Source organism: Pelmatolapia mariae, linkage group LG18 (genome assembly GCF_036321145.2).
Source record: "Pelmatolapia mariae isolate MD_Pm_ZW linkage group LG18, Pm_UMD_F_2, whole genome shotgun sequence".
Classification (NCBI taxonomy): Eukaryota; Metazoa; Chordata; class Actinopteri; order Cichliformes; family Cichlidae; genus Pelmatolapia; species Pelmatolapia mariae.
In genome coordinates this window covers 32195422-32213569 of record NC_086243.1, presented here as the reverse complement: position 1 = coordinate 32213569, position 18148 = coordinate 32195422, and the positions used below count along the sequence as shown (strand labels likewise).

At 44.9% G+C, this 18148-nt stretch overlaps 1 protein-coding gene across 1 annotated transcript; it reads right to left on the bottom strand.

Annotated features, from left to right (window-relative positions):
• Positions 1–15990: 15990 nt before the first annotated feature.
• LOC134616194 (tripartite motif-containing protein 16-like) lies at positions 15991–17770 on the bottom strand. The gene has a single exon (XM_063460923.2). It carries the CDS (start codon positions 17641–17643, stop codon positions 15991–15993), a length of 1653 nt encoding a protein of 550 aa, XP_063316993.2. The 5' UTR covers positions 17644–17770.
• Positions 17771–18148: the final 378 nt, after the last annotated feature.

The following is an 18148-nucleotide window of genomic DNA, read 5'->3' as shown; positions in this document are numbered from 1 at the left end:
TGAAAAGCTTACAGGAGCAATCAGGAGGCCGCTCAGTCAACCGGAAAACAAAAAAGGAAATGACGGCCCTGAAGGCAATGCATGGGAACTGCTGCAAGTGGATGATGATGTGCAGTGCTGTGTCGTCCTGGATGAAGGAAAAAGTGGAAGACTATGATCGAGCAAAGGAAGAAGAAATGGCAAGTATAATGAAATTAATGCAGAAATTACAGGAAGATAATGGAAAGTTGGAGGACAAAATGATAAAACTGACGCTAAAAAGCGAAGGAGTGAATAACCCTCACACACCAACAATATATCCGTGGATCACTCAACTTCCCAGTGCCCCGCCACAGCCTGGTGGAGCCGAGGCTCCTCCCCCTTATGTGATGCCGGTAATGACCATAGAAGGAGGACAAGTGCATGGCCCTGGTGGACAAACTGGCATTGCGGTCGGAGGACTCGTAAATGTCCAGTACTCAAGCATGCCCGGGGCAACACAAGCTGAGGAAATGACGGCGGTGGGACAGCAGCACATGGAGAATGCAGGGACACAGACGGCCTGTACCGCAGGTCCAGGTGTGGAATCTTGTCGCCTGGCCCGGACGATGCAGGACTCAGCAGGAGAACCGGCAGCGACGGTGGTGTCTCACACCGAAGCCTTACCCGCTGCACCGACTGAAGAGGTGATTTCACCAGATGAAGAAGAAAGAAGGTCAGAATTTGCTGAGTTGCCGTTCCACATGGGACAGAGAGTGAGCCACCCAGGCAAGCAATTCACACAGAAGAAGGACCTCTGGGACGGGCAAGTTCATGGGCGTATGCACGAGGACAGAGAGGCCCTACTGGCGGTAGTAGAAACGTTGACCGCCGCAAAGCAAAAAGCCCTGAAGGAACTTGCGGAGGAGGAAATGAAGGATCTCAAGCCTGGATGGAAAGGGAAAAAGGTACTGAGGAGAGTGATGGAGGAGGACGTAAAAGATCGCAAGACCTCATCGGAAGAGGAGGAGGACGAAGAACATGAGGAGACTGAAGGAAAAGGCGCCTGTGAGCAGGACAGAAATCTGGATTTGCGCAGTAGAACAGTGTACAGAGCCCCAGATGCAAAACCTAGGCCCACCGTCAAAGGGGAGCGCCAATCCATATTTGACACGTCAAGAAATTCAGGAAAGACTGGGAAGAGCAGAGAAGTGGAATCTGAGGATGAAGCCCCAAGACCAAGCCATAATTTGCCGCTGATAATGGGCCCCAAACATGAACCGATTTACCGAGCATATAAGGTAAGAGATTTGGAAGCATTGGTTAGGCAACTGCCACCCATCACAGAAGGAGGAGCAAAATGGCTGAGGAAACTGCACATGCTAACAGAAGGAGACGAGATTGCTATTGGTGACTTTCGTGGGGCCGCCGGAAGGGTGATGCTAGGGGGCGCTCTAGCAGACGTGGAAGCAATCGCAGGAACAACTCTCTACGCCAATAACGTGCCATACTGTGAAGTGCGAAATGCCCTGGCAAATGCAGTACGTGAGAAGTACCCGACCCCAAACACGGGAGCCATTCCTAAAATAGTATGGGATCCACAATACACACCTTTAGAGTTTCTAGCAAAAGCAAAAGAGCAGTGGATGTCAGAAACAGGGATACATCCTGGTCAAGAGGGTGAATCAAGAGCGTGGTTCAGAGCGGCGGTACTGGCAGGGCTGCCTCAGCAGGTGAGAACTGATTTGGAGAAAAATCCAGACTTTGCTGTGGCTGACTCCACCCAATGGGAGAGGCATGTAACGCATCGGTTGATGTTGGAGAAGGACGATGTGAACAAACAGAAAAGGGAGCTGGAAGAAGCGCAGGCGTGGCTGGTGAAGCTGCAGCTGGCGGAAGCAAAAGATAAAGCAAGCGAAAGAAAGAAGGAAAGTAAGGACGCCACAAAGAAAATGATGGTGGCGAAGCCACAGCCTGATCCCGTGCCTGACTGGCCAGATCTGGAGCCCAACCTGTATCCTGATGACCGCTGGCCCGCCCACACACCAAGGCAGAGACAACCCGCGGGGAATTGGGGAGTGGCGAGATCATACAGAGGGCGTGGTGGTTACGCTGGGAGAGGACAAAGGGCTCGTGAAACGGGGAACCCCGGCAACACGTCTTGGAATGTCTGTTACAGATGTGGAGCTGACGGACATTGGGCGAGAGACTGCCCACAAGCGCTCCCGAACTATCGTGGGCGAGGCTACCAAACCCAGGCACGTGGAGCTCCCAGAGGAAGAGGTGTGTATAGAGGTGGACACCAAGCTCCTAACCCAGGTGCAGCGCCACTCGCCCAGTATCCAGTCGCAGACTGGGGCTGGGAAGAGCAATATTGACGGGGCCCTGAGAAACCGGACGGTGTGGGAATGGCAGATCCCATGCTGTCAATGACTGTGGAAGGAACACCACTGACCTTCCTGGTGGACACTGGAGCGACCTACTCCACGCTTACATCCACACCAAACAGTGCAACCATCTCTGACCACACTGTGAGCGTGGTTGGTTTCTCCGGGGTTCCAATGACTCTGCCATTAACTGATCCAGCACTTACTGAGCTGGGAAAACAGACTTTGAAGCACAGATATGTGGTGTCGCCGCAGGTACCAGTAAATCTCATGGGCAGGGATCTGCTTGTGAAGCTAGGAGCTACCATCACCTGTTCCGCAGATGGCCTGACGGTTACTTTGCCAGGCGGAAACCAGTTCCCGTGCCTGGGGACACTCACAAAGACTCAATATCTGATACGAGACTGTGAACAAGCTACAGCTGACATCTACTGGGGGAGGCTGGTGGAAGACGGCATTCTGAGACAATATGAGCTGTGGAGACCCTGGATAATGAGCCTGGCCGTCTACACCCCGCCGCGTGACCCTTACCACGTCACTCTGTTTTATGATAGGGACGACGATGACACGTATCGAGAAAATTTTGAAAACGACCTCGAAGGTCAAATTTGGAGCGTGCGTTGCCATAACATTTATGTGGGCCCGGAAGGGGTAGCAGCGGCTGTAAAATTGACGGAAGAACAACTGCTTTGGTACGAGATGGGCTCCGATTCAGCTACCCATGTCACTTTGGCGGTCCACGTCGGTCATCAGGCCAGAGAGTTGGGTCCGATGGTCAAGCGAGCCCTGGATAACAGCTGGTGGCAAAGTACTCAAATCCCAAATGTCTGGTATGCACCACAGTGCAAAACCTACCGAATCACCTGTCTGTCCAACGACGCGGTGGTTGTAGAACACAAAGAAATTTCAAGAACACACGGCAGGGAAAAAACAGACCACCCTGACGCAGTTGCAGCACTTTCACAGCTCCCTGACTGTTTGTGGTCAACAGGGCCCACGGATGTTGGCCTGGCTAATTGTTCACCCGTCCTGTTTCAGCTGAAATCGGAAGTGCCAATTGAGAGACCTCAGTACAGACATAAACCAGAAGCTGAGGAAGGCATTGCAGAAACAATTGAGGGGTTGTTGAAAGTAGGTGTGCTCGAGCCTTCTCAATCATACTGGAACACACCTATTCTCCCAGTAGAAAAGCACGGGACAGGCAAATACAGGATGGCACATGATTTGAGAGCGATTAATGCAATACTACGTACAGACACCGTGCCTGTACCAAACCCATACACGGCTTTAACTGCCATCTCGTGGGAACAAAAGTGGTTTACATGTATTGATCTCGCTAATGCTTTCTTTTGTCTCCCTCTGCATGAATCACTCAGGGACATTTTTTCATTCACATACAGAGGACAGCAGTACAGATACACACGCCTGCCACAGGGTTTTGCCTTGTCTCCAGGCATTTTCAACCAGGTGCTGAAAGACGCGCTGTCACCGTGCCATCTGCCTGAAGGTTGTACACTCATTCAGTACGTAGATGACTTGTTAATAGCAGCCCCGTCCGCATCCGCCTGCACAGCAGCCTCTCTGGTGGTTCTGAACCGCTTGGCAGAATGTGGGTTTAAAGTAAGTAAAGAAAAACTGCAGCTGGTCCGACCGGAAGTAACATTTCTGGGCCGAGTCATCGCACACAGGTCAGTGGGTTTAATGAACACACACAGAGACCAGATTCTGACACACCCAAAACCAAGAACTGTGAAGGAACTCCTTTCCTTTCTTGGCCTGACAGGCTACAGCAGACAGTTTATCCCGAATTATGCGGGTAAGACGGCCCCCTTAAGGGACCTGATCAAAAAGGTGGGCGTTCGAAACCTTAAGGCAGAGTTACCATGGACACCACCAACAGAGACAGCATTCATTTCACTCAAACAAGACCTGTCAAGAGCCACAGATCTGGCCACACCCAACTATGATGAACCATTCTATCTTGATGTTTCTGAAACAAATGAGATTGTGAATGGCGTTTTGTTTCAGAAAAAAGGAGGAGGTAGGGATGTGCTTATGTATGTCAGCGTAAGATTAAATCCAACAGAGGCCAGACATCCCCCATGTACACAGCATGCAGCTGGGGTAGCCAAAATCATTCAGAAAACAGCACATGTAGTAAGAGAACATCCACTTAAAGTGCTCACCACACACAGTGTAGTAGCCTACGTAAACTCACAAGCCTTCACAATGACACCACTGAGACAACAGAGACTGAGCAAAGTCCTGGATGCTCCAAACTTGACGTTTACACATGAGGGCATAAACATGGCAGACTTGATGGGGTCAGGGGAACCACACGACTGTGCCAAAAGAGCTGAAGCTGAAGAGAAGGTTAGAGAAGATTTGAAAGCAGAACCTATCATAGGTGCGGAGGACTGGTTCACAGACGGCTGTTGTCACCGGGATGAAGAAGGACTGAAAGCAGGCTACGCGGTGGTTTCCAGAAGAGGACGACAGTATGAGGTAAAAGAAGCTGGAAGAATAGAAGGTCAGCAGTCAGCACAGAGAGCTGAAGTAATAGCCCTGACTCGAGCCCTGAGACTGGCCAAGAACATGAAGGTGAACATCTACACTGATTCAGCTTATGCATTCGGGGCAGCTCACGTGGAACTCGCTCAATGGAAGAGAGCAGGTTTCAGAACAGCAACCAATGCCCCAATATGCCATAAGAAGGAAATGGAGGAACTGGAAGACGCTCTGAACGACCCAGACATGGTAAGTATCATAAAATGTAAAGCACACTCTCAAGAAAACACAATGGTAGCAAAAGGGAATCAGAAAGCAGATGAAGCCGCCAAAGAAGCAGCAGGCTACAAAGGACGGAGACAGATGGTGGAGGTTATTGCTGAAGAAGAGCCAACCGTTAATGTGTTGGAGGAAGCCAGAAGGGCGCAGGAAGAAGTCACCCAGGAAGAAAAGGAGGTGTGGCAGGCCCGAGGAGCCAGAAAAGAAGGAGGTCTGTGGAGAGGGCCCCACGGGCGACCGGCTCTAACAGCCAAGCTGGCTGAAAAGAAGGTAAGTGAGGCACATGGACTTGGTCACGTGGGTGTGGCTCAGATGGAGAGAAACTTGTGTCACTGGTGGCACCCTCACCTGAGAGACATGATAAAAGAAAAAGCCAGAACGTGTCTGATCTGTGGGGCGCACAATCCAAAACCAGCGGTGAAGCCAGAACCAGGTAAGTTCCTCATGCCAGAGAGACCAGGAGAAGAAATTGTGATTGACTACACTGACATGGTGGATGGGGGACCAGGAGGACTGAGGTACTTGTTGGTATGTGTGGATGCTCTGACCGGCTGGCCAGAGGCATGGGCGACTAAAAGAGAAGATGCAAAAAGTGTGATTAAATGTCTGATTAACCACTACATCCCAAGGCATGGGTTTCCCAAGAGAATTAGATCAGATAATGGGACCCATTTTAGAAATAAGGATTTAGCAGAGGTGGAGAGAATGTTGGGGGTCCAGCATAAATTCGGGACAGTGTACCACCCTCAGTCCCAAGGAAAAGTAGAAAGAATGAACCTAAATTTAAAGAACAAATTGGCTAAAATCTGTGCACAGACGGGGTTGAATTGGGTTGCAGCCCTGCCAATTGCTTTGATGACCATAAGATGTTCTGTTAACCAATCCACAGGTTTCACGCCCTACGAGCTGCTGACAGGACGGCAGTTTCCGGCGCCTTGGACGGTGGTTCCAGCGACAGAACAGTCTAAGAGAAGTAACAAGTCTCATGCTGAATATTTTAATGAAGTAAAAGCTCTTGTGTCCAGTTTTACAAAACAGGTGACCGCCGGGAGGCCCACGGCAGAAGGAGAGGTTCCAGAGGCAAAAGCAGTGTGGCTGAAAGTCATAAAGAGGAAGTGGAAAGAGCCTCGTTGGACCGGACCCTATGAGGTGACGGCTCGGACGGCCACAGCGGTCCGTTTGAAAGGAAAAGGTGAAAATTGGTATCACTGGACGCAGTGTGCTGCAGCAGACGAGAGCCTGGTGGACAGCGACCTAGCTCCACCGAACACGGGGGCTGACGACAGCCAGAGGCAGAATAAATCCTCTCCCCCGTGCAACGGGCCGAACAGTAGTCTACCTGGGAGGCCGAAGCAAGAAGACCAGCAAAGGAGGAGATCCCCACGCCAACGCAAGGGAGTGGTAACACATTAAAAAAAAAAAAAAAAAAAAGAGGAAAGCACTTAAATAAATATATTTTGATAAAAGAAGTATAAGTTTCACACGACAACATGCACGCATTTGACATACAGGCACGTAGCAGGAGGCGTGAGGAGAGAAAATTGGTGAAAATGCTCCTCACAACCACATGGTTGTTATATAAGATAGTATTACTTTTGCTAATATGTATTTTTGTGTATTTTTGGCAGATAGCCTGGAACAGCCCACCCGAGCACGGAGGTCAGCCCAGCCCTCCACCGACTGAAAAACAGAACACTGAAATGGGGCCGTTACAGAGACCCAAACGAGAGGTATCAGGTAAAAGGGATGGGTGTCTCAGCGCTTATAATGGCATGGAATTGGACTACGTTAAAGGGTCCACGAGTTCATACTCTTTTGATTTGTGTGAAGTGATTAACTGCAAAGGCGCAAACAGCAGCTGGAGGGGATATGACGTGTGGATCTGCAGTCACCCGGATATTTGTACCCGGGGAGGGAACCCTCACTCCAGCCGGGGAATCCGCCCAGTGCTAGCGTCTTATACCGCAGGGCACTGGTGCATTCCTGGGTGGAGCAAGGTGGTAGCCTGGACTGGAGTGAAGTGGGAGCCACACGTTCCTGAAGGATTGAAAGGGATAGCCATCCAGAGGGACTTTTCTGCCTCACAGAACCCTATCACCCTCTCTCTGGGACCATGGAGCTCTTTGCCCAGGTCAAATAGTCCGGGAGGCGTGTTCTACCTGGTGATTGGGGTAGATGTTTCAGGGACAGACCCGACAGGTGTGATTAGAGTGAATTTAGTAAACCCAAAGCCCAACCCTCCGGTCATAAATAGTACAGGGGATTGGGGAAACGGGTCGTTAACTGTTGCCCGTGAGGAGCAAAAGCGGCGAGTCCTGATTGTGGATTACACCAGGTTGAAGCCTCAGGACTTAATTGAACGCGCCACCGGTTTCAGTGACAGTAACCTGTGGCTGGACTGGGTGGCTCAAAATGCAAAAGAACAAGATGTATCTAACTGTGTTGCTTGTGCTTCAGCTAGGCCGCGCTTGTTTACAGAACCCGCTCCACTGTATCCAGAGGACAAATGGGGATATGACTGCATGCTACAAATCACAAGAGAAGCGGTGAGTACTGGCAATTGTTCAATATTGGCCAGCCTCTTCCCGCCAATTGATAAAGGTACAAAGGTAGGACCATTTAGACCCAAGAAAGATAACTATACTTGCTTTAAGTTCTCCACAGACAAAGTGAAATACAAGCTGGGAGATATCGATCCCAGCTGGTGCGCTACGACGCTCACAGGAAGAACCACCAATGCAAAGAATGACTCAAACACAGTAATAGGTACATGGGCAAGAAGTGGGTTGTACTATTATTGTGGGGAGAGAACTCTTTTGGTCCGTGTTCCACTAGGAAGTGTCGGGACCTGTGCAATGGTAAGGTTGGGTGCTCAACTGATATTAATCGGCAACAGAGTGACAGCAATTCCCCAGAGTAACACACGCACACTGGCAGCCAGACGTAAGCGACATGTATTGGGTAAGGGGACACATGCATATGATCCTAGGATGAATTCACCCACCTGGATCGACTCCATAGGAGTGCCCAGGGGAGTTCCTAACGAGTATAAACTGGCAGATCAAGTAGCAGCTGGTTTTGAAAACTTACCAATCATTTCTGCTCTTTTTCCAGTGACCCCAAACAAGAATGTGGATAGAATAAATTATGTCCATTATAACCTGCTGAGACTCTCAAACCTGACCAGGGATGCCTTTGAGGGAGTGGCGGAGCAGTTGGGCCCGACCTCATTAATGGGGGTCCAAAACAGACTCGCTCTCGACATGGTTCTGGCCGAGAGGGGAGGGGTCTGTGCTATGTTTGGTGACCTGTGTTGTACTTTCATTCCTAATAATACTGCCCCAGATGGCTCAGTTACCCGAGCTCTGGAAGGTCTTAAAACGCTGTCAAGAACCATGCATGAAGATTCTGGAATTGAGAATCCCTTTGAGGGCTGGATGACATCCGTGTTTGGCCAGTGGAAAGGGTTTGTAATGTCTGCCATGTTATCTGTATCTGCTTTTCTAGGGATTTTGGTCACCTGCGGATGCTGTCTCATTCCTTGTGTCAGAGGATTGTTGGAAAAGGTAATTACGAGGGCAGTGGACCCCGGGGTGGTGACCCCGGTGTCTATGATGCCATTAATGGACGTAGAAACGACTGAGGGGGCCGAGGAGTGACACAGCACACGGTGTGGTGACCTCTTGTGGCAAGAGGTCAAAAGGAGGATTGTGAGAATCAAAGGAAATTGCTTCATTATTACAATATATTTCATAGCCTTGCCAATAGCATTAATCACACAGCTTATAGCTTCAAGTTGGCCTTGAAACATTTAAACATACTGACACCATATTAATCTCTCACAGGTGCAGTCATAACCATTTTATATTGTTATATCTTTACACACATTGCAGCTCCATGGTCTTAAAGAGTTGAAGCTTTCCCAGGTAAATAAAGGTCACAAGCTTCATTCAGCGCGATGTCTGGGTGATACATTGGTAAGGAAGTGGGGAGCTTAAGAAAGATTGCACACAGGCTTACAAAACACATATATACATTACATATAACTTAGAAACAGATTTAAGAAGAGGCCTGAAGGCACTCAGTTAACATACTGCACTGGAGGTTCTGTCTTGACAACAGGTGACGAGTGGAGAAGACCAGCCCCTGGAGACCACAGAGGCCTGAGTTTATTGCCTTCTTTGGAAGAAGATGCCAAAAGGGGAACTCCTGTGTCTGCAGTTAATTCTTAAAATACATAAATGTTCTGTACATGCAAATTATGTGATTGTAAACGCAAGAGGGGGCGTCATAATACTCTGATGATATAAAAGCAATCTGAAGTATAATTTTGGCGAAGACCCTCGCTGATGTATGCAGTGATTGTCTTCCCGCGCGTGAACTTCAATAAAGATTGCTTTGACCCAAATCTTCTGGACTGTCCTGGTTTTGTGCTCTCCACCAATTTCGGACCCTTAACAGCACCAAAGTAATGTCATCCATATACATGGTAAACATTACTTCATTCCCCCCACTACCCGGGGGGGGGGTTAAACCCTTTAATTGACTCGTTCAGTCTTAAGGCACATTCTAGTGGCTCCATCACCAGTATAAACAAAATAGGGGACAAAGGACATCCCTATCGTAGATATTAGATATTAAAATTTTAGCTAAAGCTTTATCCCTATCACCTGTAATTTGTATAACACTTCTGTAATGAACAATAAAAAATCTTGAAAATTGAAAATTGGTTCACCCAGACCCATCATGATTACACCAACTGCTACCATGACAGGTTCCAGGAGGAATGCTGTACCATTTGAGTTGCAAGGGAATTGTGAAATGGACCGACTACAGTTCAGCAGGACTACTTTCCAGAAGGAATTGGGGTTTTCGCCAATTCAGATTGACTATATTTTTGGCTTGCCGGGGAAGAAAATTTACTAGGTGATTTTTGCCACAAACACGTTGTTTGAATCCTGTATTAACATCTTTAACAGGATTAAACATTCCAGACCCCAGCTGGATAACATGAACATGATACCGTTATCAAGCAGAGAACCAAAAGCAATGACTGTGATTATGCATTTGGAGCGCGTGAGAATTGAGGATATTAGGACCTGGTTGTCCTTTCAAGGTTCAGTGATAAGAGGCTTGGATTTAAAAGAAGAGAATGGAATCTGAACCGGGGCATATCGTTTTAATGTCTATTTGAAAAGGGATGAGAACTCTGGTGAGTTTACGCACCTACCCCCAATTATTCAATTGGGGGCAATTAGAGGGTATGTGTTTTACCCGGGGCAACCCAAGACTTGTCGCAAATGTGTTATTACAAAAACCCAATGCACAGTGATCCTCCACACTCCTTGAACCCATGACCTCTCTTGGAACATTTAAATAGTGTCTGGACCCCTCGGGAAACATTTGCCCAACATCCTTCATAGGACACAGAAAAGACAGGTGAGTAATCATATATCATCAGCAACTTCTTTGCACCAACCTTTTTCTCTAGACTTTGCACACACATTTGCCTACGTTTTCCTTAATAGTAGACCTTATTTGCTCCCACTAACAATTCTTTCATCCTCAAAGACAACCACCACACTTCTTGATACAGAGCAGCTGTGCAGGACCTGGAACAACAGGCTACCTGCTAATTATTAAAGTAGAGAGAAGAAGATTCAAGTTATGAGATGGTGCCTGAACCTTTGTCTGTCCAATGGTCAGACAAACAAAGGGTGCCACTCACTAGTGAACAAAGTTTTTATGTTATGGTACAAACATAATTAGGTTTGGTTAAAAAAGGTGGGGAGCAGCTGCGGCTTTGGCTTGGCTCTCCCCTATTTGGCACTTGGTCTGGCTCCTGAATCATCATAAATCTTCACTCCAGTCGGGCATCTACTCCCTGTGAAGAGAAAAAGAGAAAAACTTCCTTCCTACTTATACAGACCAGAATCTATACCCTGTCCATTGTGTCCGGCAATTTTCCACTACAGTTCTGTGTTGTACGGGTGTGGTATTTTCTTTCAACACTCTATATTATCCTACAAAACATAAATTTCTAATATAAGATAAAACATAAATGAGGTAAATTCCTAACAAATCCTGTGTGCACCAGTGAGGAGGAGCACACAGGATTTGGATGTCTGTGTTTGTTGCTTCTTTAGGACATGGCAGCAAACTAAACTTCTGTGTTCTATCTAAAAGAGGATTGAAATCATTCTTGGATACCATTTCAAATTTTTTTCTAAATCACGGGAAAAGTTTTGTGAAAATTTTACTGATGCAAATACACTGAGGTACAGACTGAATGCAGGTCCTATTTCAATTCAGTTCAATTCAATTTTATTTATACAGCGCCAAACATCAGTCAGCTAGAGGCACTTACTGTAAGGTAGGCCTTACAATAATACATACAGAGAAAAACTCAACAATCATATGACCCCCTATGAGCAAGCACTTGCAAGGCGAGACATTAGTTTTCTTTGATGCATTCAAAGTTCCACGGAACACTGGAATACACTGATGCGTAAATTAGTTTATATGGCAAAAATATGCGTAAATTAGATTATTGGCTAATCCATAGTAAGTACACCCCATGATTCAACAGCTTGTAGAAGCAGCAACGGTCGTAAAATCATCTTGATTGAGCTGTTAAAAGTTTGATTTGAAATATAGCCATATATTTAAAGGAAGATTCTACTAGATTACTTGATGTTAAAGAAAATGTAAAAATCTGATGAGTTCTGAATTATGATCTGCACAAGGTTTTATTTATTTATTTTACTTATAGAGGACATGAAACACTACACATAAAAATGCTAATTTAACCCTTGTATGGTGTTCGGGTCTGTGAGACCCGTTTTCAGTTTTTTTCAAAAGAAAAATTAGACAATTAATTATTTTTTCAACCTGAAATTCATTGGCTTTGGCTTATTTTCTGTGAAGAACATAAATCCGAACAAATTTTCAACAACCTCATACTGTACCTCCCCCCACGCATTTACATTACATACAAGGTGTTCGGGTCCACTGGACCCAGGTCTAATAAAAGTGTTGAAAGTGTAGGTCCTGTGTTCCCATACTCTGTCTTCCTTCTTTCTAGTGCTGCTGATAGTGTTTTCTTCCCCTCCTGCTCCCGCACAAAGTTGCAACATTGTCTAAAATTCAACTATCAACGCTATCTGCTCTCACATTCCCGCACATTTTACCCTCTTTCTTGAGGGATCCAAATTTTATTTTCTCATACCCTGTCCCACCTGCAAATCAGGGGCATAATACTATAAATAAGACTTTGCCAGTGTGGTTCTTTATCACAACTGATCAAGATGGCAAAAGATTATGTGCTGCGAGGGCCTTCCAATTGATTTTGGAAGAGAGAGGAGCTTCGGATGATGATGTTGACAAAGAGATTTCAGAATATTTCACATTTCTGAAAATTCAGAGTCTGACAGTGACTTTGAAGAAGAGGATGAGGTTGAGCACCATTTAGTAACAAAACGAAGATGAGTACCCCATCAGCAGCCAGCTCCAGGACCAGAACAAGCCCACCAGACAGCAAGTGAAGAAATATGGATGTCAATAAATGGTGAAATTGAATGGTCTTCTTGTCCAAGAAATGAGCCAGCCTGCAGAGCTGCTACTGTGATAAGCCAGGGCCAACACGGCTGACAGTTACTCATGTGCAGGACATCAAGTCTTCATTTGAGCTTTTCATCCCAGATTCCATCCAGAAAATTATTCTGGATTGCAGTAATCTAGAAGGAAGGTGTGTTTTTGGAGAGAGGTGGAAGGAGATGGACCAAATTGATCTAAGAACCCCAAAGGCCTACTTTAGGGTTCTTATCCTTGCAGGAGTTTTCAGGTCCAAAGGGGAATCCACAGAATCCCTGTGGGATGCAGAAACCGGCAAGAACCTTTCCGTGCATCAATGTCTCTGGAAAACTTCCACAAAATTTCCAGGATTATCCGTTTTGATAACCGAGACGACAGACCAGCTCGACGGCAGAGAGACAAGCTAGCTACCATCAGGACAGTGTGGGATAAGTCGGTGCATCGCCTCCCCGTTTTACAACCCTGGACCTAATGTCACCATTTATGAGCAGCTGATCCCATTTAGTTGTGAAACGTATTGCTTCACGTGTAAATGTGTTGTGTCTTTCCACTCACTCCACTTGATTATAACTGATTTAATTTTTTTTATAACATTTTACAAAAAAAACGAGAAGCACATTAATTCATAAATGTGATCTAACAAAGGTAAAGGGAAAAAATTAACCATGTTTGCTGTTCATATGGCTTGTAATTGGGATGAAGTAAACATCTGTTGAGTAATTTAACATAAAATTGTTTGATAGTGTTAATTTGGAAAACCAAAACTCTAGCGGGTCCACCAGACCCATGAACACTGGCTGAGTAACAAAAATACGAACACCACACAAGGGTTAAACCTTTGAACCCTGCTCTCAAAAACAGACATAGATATAATGCTGTCTGTGAAGCTGGATTTAAGAAATAAGTGCTTAAAGTTTTAAAAACATATTTAGTGCCATATTCTGTCAGTATGGAACATCATCCAATGTCATGTTGTTGGTTTGTTAGTTGCAGCTAATAGACTTAGATTAGTTTATGTTAGCTAACTAGTGGCAGAATGGATAACTCAGAGGAAAATGAATAACACTGAAACTAAAAATCAGTCTAAGGGGATCACTTTTTGGGCTGCACCTGTCTGCAACAATGAGTTTTATGTTAAGAAACCAAGGATATACTGTTCACATTCACTGTCTCTCTCTTTAGGAGTAAGTGGCTCTATGTTGTTTGGCTATTTGCATTAAAACACGAAAATCCACCTGTTAATAGTTGTGTTCGGATTTGTAATGCACTTTATAAATAAGAACAGTGTGGAAAAGAGCCTGTTTGAGTTACCAGACAGACAAGCTGCAGTCCAGCACTCCAGCATTCCCACACTAGGCTGAGTGTACATTAAATTCACAACTTATCATATTTACCTTAACTTGAGTTAATGGATGATCCAGTTGTTGGTTTCTTGTTATTGAATGCCCTTCTGTGTTTGCACAAGTAGAATTCTGTTAAATAATATTAAAAACAGTTAAATAATTGAGGAGAATCTTGATGTTGATCTGAATGGGCCCTAGGACATATAAATGTCATCAATTTATTTCAGACAAATTAACTTTATTAACAATGTTATACATCTGTGTTGTGTTTCAGCCTACAGCTCATTGCTGTTGATCTTATTCAGATCTCATCTTTGCACACTGTCTCAGTAAAATAAGGTAAATACAATTTTAACTTTGCTTGAGCCAGCTGTGTTTTTTATATTTTGTGCAAAAAGGTTTTGCAGAACATCTGGAATCGTGGGCTTATCTTGAAAGTTAATCCAGTACAACAGAATCCATCTCAGACATTTAGTTTTTTTCTTTTTTCAACGCTGTCTGTATTTTATATATTTGTAAAATATAAATTATGAGTTAATGATGCAGTGTTTTCAGTCTGTGCTGGTGTCTCTTCTGATGTCATGTACACATGCAAATGGATGACCATAGAGGAGTCAAAAGGGAAAAGTAGGATGATACTCAATTTCAGGTTAGTTGTGAGCCACAAGGTTCATCTTCTTCTTTTTAAAAGGTTTATAGGTACTGTGTCTAGTTTGCTCACTAGTCTTAAGGAAAGGTTGCCAGTCCTCCTTGTGTGAAGTCAGCCTCAATAACATACAGGGTTTTTGCTCAGAACAGGCTTTTGGGAGATGATGCAGGATTGGTCTGGCTATAGAAATGGCAATGATTCTGTGTTACCTTGCTTGGGGTTGTGGACTTCCTTGTTCTTCCTGAGCATTTGGCATACAGACATTTATTTTATGCTTGAATAAATTAAACCCCCACTTCTGGGTGAAATATGCTTTATTACAATGTTCCTTTGACTGGAGGCCAAAACCTCTTGGGAGGGGTGTTTAGCAGAGGGTACAGTGAACAGGGATACACTAGAAGTCCAAAAACATCAAAAACTCAAAACCCTTCAGGATCCAGGATTATGACCAAGAAGAAACAAGAAAATAAGATTTATTTTCTTTTAAGAGGTACATAAAAATTCATACTTTCATATTGATTATATTATATTTTTGGTTCGTATTTAGTGGGTATGAAACTAAACAGTAGAAAGCTGTTGTGGTGAAGATGCACAATTTGTAGTACATCTTCTGGAGTTTGTGGTTTCAACGTGGCAGTAAGATGAGGAAGACAAGAGCCCATGGAAAAAGGTCAGTTAGTAAATATTCTGGTTTTGAAGGAAATGTTTCTATAATATTACATGATACAGCTCCAAATTCAATAGCTAATGACAATTTGATTCTTTTTACCATGATTTGCAATACAATCGACTCACAGAGGGTTTTATCAGGCTAAAAACATGGCAGAGTCTAAAAAATGTGGACAAACTGAGCTGAGGTGTTTTAACCTCCTCTACATCCCTGTTAGCAGGATGAAGGTGCCCTCTTGTGTTGTGCATCAATTTTAAAATTAACCTTCAGAAAAACATTTTTTTTAAAAAACTTCACTGAGCTTTCAGCATCTTCAGCAACATCAGCAAAGAGACATTTAAAGATTTGTAAAACCACACCGTGTCAGTTTGTTCACAGGAGTCACAAGAAGTGATTGTTTTTATGGCTAAACAGACACAGTAAAGAGCTCAATCTAACAAGATCTCAAAAACATCAAGAGAACATTTAGAACATGTCAAGGTACCACCTGTAATGTGTAACTGATTTCTGTGCATTGCAGAATGCCAGAATAATGATGGAAACAAAAAAGAAATGGAAACTAAAATACTGTTTTAAACCCACAAGAGTATGAAAGGATTCAGTCTATTTCAGTTTAACAAACTCAGCAATGTCCCCATAAGAATAACAAAGCCAAAGTCCAGCATAGAGCGGCTGAGTGAATGTGGTCTGGACTCTGTGGAGGAGAGTCATGGTTTCAGAGACGCTGTAGAAGGACAAAATACCTGCTCTGTGATCCAGGTACACTCCTACTCTGGAGGACTGAGGACCTGAGACACGAGTTTGGATGTTGTTGTGCCAGAATGTATAACTATTTTTCAAACAATCTAATGCCCAAGATTTGTCATTATGTCCAAACCAACATTCAGTTTCTGCTCTGCTGATATTCTTGTACGCAACTGCTACAATAATTCCTCGACCTCTCCACTCCACCTCCCAGTAACAACGTCCAGTTAGGCTTTGTCTACTCAGGACCTGCCACCATCCAGTGAATCTGTCTGGATGATCAGAATAAGACTGTTTCTTTGTGGATGTTGCTTTTCTGTTCTCCTCTGATAATAACAGATATGTGTTTGCTGTGTTTGGATCCAGTGTGATTTCACGTGAATATTTTAAAAATTCGGCTCTGGTCTTTGGCTCTGCTTGTGGATCTGACAGTAAAACATCCACTTCAGTGACTGTCAGTGAGATGTTTGTCCATTCCTCTCTCAGAATGTCCTGTAGTTTATCTCTGACCTCTGACACAGCTGCTGTCACATCCTCAAAGTATCTCAGAGGACGGATATTGATGCTGGACGAGTCTGTAGACTCACTGAGTGCTGACAGTGAGGGGTAGTTGTGTAGAAACTGGATGTGATCCTCTGTGTGTGAGAGCTGCTTCAGCTCAGCATCTTTCCTCTTCAGCTCAGTGATCTCCTGCTCCAGCTTCTCCTCAAGCTCTTTGACTCGACTCACTTCAGTTTCCTGCTGGGATCTGAGCTGCTGCTTCACATCAGAGCTTCTTTTCTGGATGAGATGGATCAGCTCAGTGAAGATCTTCTCACTGTGCTCCACTGTTTGATCAGCAGACTGATTGATGGCCTCCACCTCCTGTTGAAGCAGCTTCACATCTTTCTCTCTGTCCTGGACTCTCTGCTGGATGTTTTGTCGACTCACCTCCAGCTCTCTCTGCCTCTTAGACCTTTCTGCTGCAGCTGAGACTGTGTTGTCTCCTTTATGTTCATCCACAGGGCAGAGATAACAGAAACTCTGCTGATCAGAACGGCAGAACATCTTCATCACCTCATCATGATGAGAGCAGATGTTCTCCTGGAGCTTCTTGGAGGGATCTACCAGCTTGTGTTTCCTGAATGTAGGTGAATAATAATGAGGCTGAAGGTGTTTTTCGCAGTAAGAAGTCAGACATATTAAACAGGATTTGCGGGCTTTCAGTTTTCTTCCAATACAGAGACCACAGGCCACATCTTCAGGTCCAGCATAGCAGTGATCAGCAGGAGCAGCTTGGAGTCCAGTCTTCTTCAGCTCCTCCACTAAATTTGCTAAAATGGTATTTTTCACCAGCATGGGCCTCACTGTGAAGATCTGCCTACATTGAGGACAGCTTTGGATTTTCTTTACCTTCTCTCCATTCCAGAGTTTTGTAATACAGTTCATGCAGTAGCTGTGTCCACAGGGAATAGTCACCGGATCCTTCAGTAGATCCAAACAGATTGAGCAAGTGAAGGTTTCTGGGTCCATTTGATTTTCTTGCTGCACTAATTCCCTATTTTCTCTCTGACTGTCACATAGTTTTCACGTTCTGTGAACACAAACAGCCTCTGTGCCCTGAAGGGAAACTGAGCTCTTGCTTACTTCTTGCAATCCACCCTTATACAGGGGAAGTATTAACAGTGTGACAAAGAGCGTGTTGTGACAGGCATGGTGTGTTATGCTTGACTTACTGAATACAGTAACAACTATGACCCAGTTAAACAGGAATTTTTACACTCAGAGCTTTAACTTTTAGCTCCTAACATGTGAATTGAATTGGATCTCTTATCTAGGAGGCTTTTTCAGTTCTGACTGACTTGTGAGGATTTGGGATTTAAGCTCTGTAGGATCACTACTGAGGACTTTGATATGTCTTGGGTCACTATGCTTCTGGCTGTTGTAACACAAGTCAGTGGATTTTTTGTGAGTCATGTGATTGTTTAGTGAAGTACATGGGAAAAGACAGTTATTGAGAATGATTGAAATGATTGAT